Below are 6,689 nucleotides of genomic sequence, written 5' to 3'. Positions count from 1 at the left end.
TAGCGATGGGAAAAATGTGGAAAACAAAAATCCTTCCATGCAGAACATCAATGTAGCTAAAATTAAACCAAAGTGGTATACCTATACCAACACCCTTGAAGAGTTCCTTGGATATTTTAAGGGTTGTTTGAAATCATATAAGAAATGGCAAACTCGTGCCATCATCCATGGCTCCCTACAGAAATTATGTTGGAAAATTTTGGGGAAATACATATGTATATTTATATGTGTATGTGTTTACTTCCCCTTTTAGAAAAATCCTCGTGGAATATCAAAAATATTCCAACGTTGCCAATGATGTTTGATATTAAAATAAGTTTGGTGCAGTGACTGCGCACTCCAGAGCCGATTTGGAAGGGATTAGAAATAAAACAAGTAGCTATTCCTGATGTTGACAGTTATGAAAGGAAGAAGGGCCCTGATTATCCAAGTGCTTTGGGCTGGTACAATCACTAACATCGCCGACTTGGTTGAAAACTAGGAATGCATATTATTCAAAGAGTTTTTGTACATGTGGTAAACAGGATAATGCTTTAATTGGAAGAGTAACAGATATGAACAACTAATGAAAATACGAACTGAAAGCTAAAAAGAAATGCTATTAAAATTAGGCATCAATTATAAGGCACTCTAAATGTAAAACTAAAACCAAAACAAAACAAAGTACAGCACTTCCCAGGAATGCTGTCTGCCACACAATGGTTCTGACTGAACAGAGAGACATGAGTTTGGCTTTGCCCCTGTTACATATCATAAATGCAGATTTCATAGCACATACTATAGACAATATATGATTGAATACACTTTTTTTTAAACAACTCGATAGCTGATATATTACAACATTCCCCCCTCCTAAAGGGATATGCACTGACCTTTCCCACATGCACACCGCTTAGATATTGAATAATTTTTTATTGCACTAGAGTGTTACAAATATTGAACTCTGTTGGAAGCCTGGCTAACAAAATATTATTTGTGAGTACGATTGGGTGGGGGTGGGGGTGGGGGGGGACTGGGGAGGAAATTAGGGGGGTGAGGTTTGACAATCACTGATGTGCACTCCTCATTTCCCTTAAAAAAATGAAAGTTCTGTGATATTAAGGAACACCAATATGCTATAAAATTAACAACAAATTGAAAGAGATGTTTACAATAGCTTTTCTAGCTCAAAAAAAATTAAACTGTGGAAGAACTGAATGATAGCTAAAAAAAATAACAACAAATTGAAAGAGATGTTTACAATAGCTTTTCTAGCTCAAAAAAAATTAAACTGTGGAAGAACTGAATGATAGCTAGATCCATGTTTTTGAATGGATACACTGTCTATATATACATAAACACCCTCAGAAAACACGGATATCTACGCATATATGTTAGCAGCAACTTTATACTTTGCGCCTCCCTGTTGATTCCAAAACCAAAACCAAACAAAAAATAAAATTCTCTTTGATTATTTGAAGAGAATGGATATTTTCTTACCAGTCAAAACCAAACAGAAGCAGAAAAAGTAATATCTGACAAGACTGATACTGTAGATGAAGAGCGTTGCACAAAAATGTGCAATTTTTCAAATTATTTGATATTTCTACACTGAGATATTACAGATAACAGTTCTACAGCTTAAAAAAACCTACAATTTGGAAATAAAAAAATGAAGAGTTATGTAACTTTTTAAAATCCACTTTATCGAATGATACATTTTGTTAAAAAAAAGTTTACACAGTTAAAAATGAAGCACAGGTCAGCAGTATCTTTACAATACTAAAAAACTAAATCAAGGACTTTCTTTTTAAACATTCCCCCACCCGCCCCCCCATTCCCCCTAAAATGTTATTATGAGCAGTATGGTGGGAAGGGGCGATGTCAAAGCAGAGTCCACTCTATTTGAGAAGCCATACAAGCAAACATCTTGCACTGAACTGTGACATTCTGGCAATTTCTTGCACCTATCCAGCAATCCTGAACAAGATGGTGGTTCTTTGCTGTGATTTCTTCTTCCCTTTATTTTGAACCCCTGAGGTATCTGTAAATAAAATCCTTCAGATGCCTCATCAGTCAGGATTCCGTTATTTTCAGGTCAGATTATTAAACTTGAACTCTTGGTCCACCTGGAATAGTTTGTTTTTGTTTTTGTGTAATAGTCCCACTAAGTGGTTGTTAGTTAGAAGTTAAGAAGGACTTCTCAAGTGCCCCATATGGCTCAGAAGAGACTCCATGGATATTGAAGGGCCTGCAGTTAAAATCCAGAATGGGTCAGGGGCTTCTACGTTGCATAGTGATCAAAGCTGCCCAGGTACTCCAGTGCGGCTCGGTAGCAGAACTGATACTGATCCTGCAGAAGACAAAGGAAGAAAAAGGAAAAGGGTCCATGAGTATATTTTAATAGAAAATTGAACATCAATCCTGGAAAACAAAGTTCCATCTACATGGGGGCAAAATCACTGCGTTTGCCCATCCATTCAACCCAAAGACCAACTGGTTTTGGTAAGCAGAGAACAATTAGCCCATGGGGTATTTATCAACTTCGCCAATCAATTAGACTAAAATAGTCAACATTATCTTCCAGCCATGTGGGAACTGTTCGGAATAAAAAAAAAAAAATAGCATCAGAAAATTAATCACCAACAGAACACAAAGGCTCCTTACATGCCATAGTTGCCTTTTACGATTATTTGCTTATTTGTGATGACTTAACTAATTCTCTTTTTGCATATTTAGGAGAGGACAGTGCAGACACAAACCGTCCTGGAAATCTGGATTCATGTATCTTCTGGGCTACTGCCAACGGAATTTGAAGGTTTTTTTTTTTTTTTTTTAATATTCTCATCAGACAGTATACCTTTGGTGCCTACAATTAGAATTACCCACCATCACTTGTGACGTTCATATAGAAGTGAGAGAGGTGGCCAAAAAGTAGCTGATAAGGAACACAAGCACACACAGCCATTTACCTAGGGTGCTGGACCTGCAAGCTTTTCGTCCCCTGAAAAGGGCTATTAAAATCGGATTGCCTGCCCACATCAAAAAAATACTCCTGCCATTTGGCCTAATTCAGTGTGATTGCTAGCTGTCTGTTCTAGAAAAGCCCACATTAAAATAAAAATGGCACGAAGCAGCCTTTTTTTTTTTTTTTTTTTTTTAAGACAGGGAAGAACTCTGTCACTGGAATAAGCCAGAGCATTTGCTGGAGAGATGGAAAAATTACAATTTACAGAGCACTACAAGTAGGATTTTCCCCATAAAAGAAACTTATTTTCAGTAGCCAATGGGGCTGAAAGTAGATAGTTTCTATTTTGCTTAAATGTAATTTTTTCTACAATAAAAATGGTAATGCAAAATAAATGGAGTTTACTTTCCTACCTTGTCACAGTATGTTGCTTGGCTTTGTGTTAAGGCTTTTTTCAATGTCCAGTTTCCCTCTGCCACCCCCTATACCCATTAAGTTTTTCAGGCTGACATAATGTTTTAAGTACAGTCATGAGCCGCACAATGTCTGTTCGGGCAACATCCGACTGCATACACGTCCGTGGTCTCTCTCATAAGTTCCGAAATTCCAAGCAGAGAACGGGGCAGAGCAGACATAACCAGACTTACAGTTTCTTGCATGCAACACAAGTATCTCATGTCTCTGTTATATAAAGCGACTTTATTGCCAGGCATATATTGGTACAGTACATAAAAAAGATTAAAGAAACACTTCCAGATACACTAAAGCATCTTTAACATAATAATACACTAACAATAATAATAATGTTTTGATATGCATTGCAAAGTAGCACCCGCTTGTTATTAAGAACCACTGTACGCACCTCGGATTTTAAATATAAAAGGCTTTATGGGGGCTGGTCTGTAATTCTGAGTTGTACACAAGTCAGATGTTGTTAAACCTGGGGACTGTCTGTATATAATATGGTGTTCACAAAATGTCCAAATCACATAATGTCCTATCTCACAGAATGTATCATGGACGTTAAGTGACGCGTGCAGCACTGCAAGCCAAATGCTCGCACTATTTTGAAATCAGAGTCTGGAAGATATTGTAGGCTATGAATTTAAAAAAAAAAAATGAATTTAGGAACACATATATATGGTATACCTTGGTGACCTTTCAAGGAACATAAATACTACCTATTACTCATGCTGGAGCCCTGGTGGAGTAGTGGTTACGAGCTCATCTGCTAACCAAAAGGTTGGCAGTTTGACTCCACCAGCCACTCCTTGGAAACCCTCTGGGGCGGTTCTACTCTGTCCTTACGGGGTTGCTATGAGTCGGAATTGACTCGACAGCAATGGATTTCATTTTTTTAATTACTCATTCTAGCCTTTGAAATGAATGGCGGATAGGCCAGACTAGCTAAATCATGAACTCATAGTATTCTAAGAAATATCAGAATTTCACACCAATTATTGGAATAGAAAATGGAGGGCTAATTTCTCTAAGGCTTATCCAGGATCCAAATATTTAAAAAATGAGTGATGTCAAGGAAATAGAATATAGAGCAGCTGAAATCTAACACCTGGGCATACAAAAAAGAGAGAAGGAGAATTAAAATGGGCTGAGGTTGTATCATATGCTAGGTATCGTGCTTTATATATTTAGGTTGAACTATATGAAAGAGCCACTCGTATAGGTCAAAATGGTCCAATGTGAAACATTTAACATGGTTCCACCTAATGTATAATGTCATGTAATTTCCACAATAACCTCAAGCCATTGATACTGCCATCCTACTTAAAGAGAAGGAAAATGAGGTTCAAAAGTATTAAATAATTTGATGTTTTTTCCATAGCATTTTGGTGTTGAGAATCCCTGCATGTTAGCAGATCTTGTCTAATAAAACCTATTATTTGGCTCTTGAGATGTGACACACAGACTCACAGGGATTTTTCTCACCTCCGTCTGTACCATGGCTGGTCGTTGAGTTCTTAACATTTTGACGGTCTGGAAGATATCTACAACGCCTTCGTATCTCATTCTTTCCAAAACAATGCTTAATGTTATGAAGACTCCAGTTCTTCCAACACCCGCGCTGCCACAATATCAAAGACAATGAGATTGGATGAGATGCTCATAGTGTTGGCCACATTTGCATGGAGGTAGGCGCACTCCTACCAGCTTCCACGTAATATCACGTTGCTCTGCAGCAGCATTGAGGGACTGTGGCATCAATTTCACCGAATGATTACTCTTAGGATAATGTAGGGTGATAACATGCTCAGAACGAGTAATGAGGATTAAGTCTTAGAAAATAAAAATGACTTTTTACCTGAGGTTAAATATATATATATATATATTTTTATAAGCCATTCTGGAAAGGCCCAGAAAACATAAACATGATAAAATAAAGGGATAAATGTAAGGTTAAAAAACCCATAGGTTTATAGTATTCATGTAGATTCTGAAATTTCAGACCTTGTCTATTCAATATTTTTTAAAGAATAAGGTGAAGTAAATTGGGTATTTTCAACTTTTCCTGTGGATTACCTGCTTCTTGTAGTCACTTTAAAATCTGTACAGGATATCCCATCACCCAGACACAGAAATAAACATCCAGGCACAGAGATTACTGAAATTTAGACATTGCTTTTGATATGAGAAGAGATTCTACAACAGGGTTTTTGATTATGAGGTCCACACTCAGTCTTTGGGGACAAGGAGGTCTATGAATATCCTGTAAATTGATGTTTGGATCTTTGTAAACGTATTCTTTTACCTAGAAAAGGGAATTTCTAACAGCTTCCTCTAACTTTAACAAAGAAAGGTGACTAAGAGCCACTGAGTTTATCTACTATTTTTAGATGCTCAGGAGGTAACACATCAGGATTCTTTCTACCACGTGAGGGAGAGTGTCTCTGTTTTCTTTATTGTTTTAAGATAAATCCAGAATCTTTGCAACAGCCAGAGAAGAAAATGAATTCATAGCTCTTGTGCTCTTAAGAAGTACGAAAACATCTGGAGGTTTAGGTAATGAGGAAAACAGTGGATAATCTGAAAAATCCCTACACTTTTGGATCCTAATTAAATGGCATGTGTAACGCTTGGGCACAGTCTGTAGAAAAGAGATGGATTCATTTACTTGGGGATGTAGCTGATAGGCGTATAAATAGTGTGGCATCCTTCTATGAACTGAAATTTCTACAGAGTCAAAACAGAAATGGTAAGTGAAGCTTTCAAATCCACTGGCCATCTTTAAAAAGTGGATGAGGGTGTCCAGCAGCAGTCCAGGTTCTCTGTGAAGATGAAGTAGATGACCTTGAAGGTCCTTTACAACCTTGAAAGCCTCTCTTATTCCTGAGAGACTGTAATTTATGATCTTTTGATTGAATGGTCTAGGGACTCCAAAGCCTATCTTACTTTGATTTGATTGCTCCAATGTAACAAAAATACAGTGTTTTCTGGCTTCCTACTCAGTACTTTCAAGAAAAGAACAGATACTTGCCCTTTATAACTTCTGAATTTACTGACTTTATCATGTTAGTTTAATAAGGTATATATTTAACAAGTGGCACATTCATGATATTCCCAGATAGGAGAAAACATCTCAAAGTCTTTAAGATACATATGCAGTATATGAACAAATATCACAATACTAAGAGTGTTTAAATCATTTTGTGATGACAAAGGAAATGCGAAGTCACATATGTATACTTAAACACTTACCATGAGAATGCCTAAAGTTAAGAATACA

The 6,689-nt window shown here is 36.9% G+C and overlaps 1 protein-coding gene across 18 annotated transcripts in view; it reads right to left on the bottom strand.

The window, feature by feature from the left end:
* Window positions 1-2,263: 2,263 nt before the first annotated feature.
* PTPRD (protein tyrosine phosphatase receptor type D) overlaps window positions 2,264-6,689 on the bottom strand; it is a 354,453-nt gene continuing 350,027 nt past the window's right edge. For all 18 annotated transcript variants that reach the window (XM_064290506.1, XM_064290507.1, XM_023545268.2 and 15 more), the window contains 2 exons: window positions 4,895-5,030; window positions 2,264-2,332 (listed from right to left, as the gene is read on the bottom strand). In XM_064290506.1, coding sequence (XP_064146576.1) covers window positions 2,264-2,332; window positions 4,895-5,030 — 205 coding nt within the window. The remainder of the gene's footprint in view (window positions 2,333-4,894; window positions 5,031-6,689) is intronic.

Source organism: Loxodonta africana, chromosome 9 (assembly GCF_030014295.1).
Source record: "Loxodonta africana isolate mLoxAfr1 chromosome 9, mLoxAfr1.hap2, whole genome shotgun sequence".
Classification (NCBI taxonomy): Eukaryota; Metazoa; Chordata; class Mammalia; order Proboscidea; family Elephantidae; genus Loxodonta; species Loxodonta africana.
Note: the sequence above shows the minus strand (reverse complement) of the source record. Positions and strands in the feature narration are given on the sequence as shown.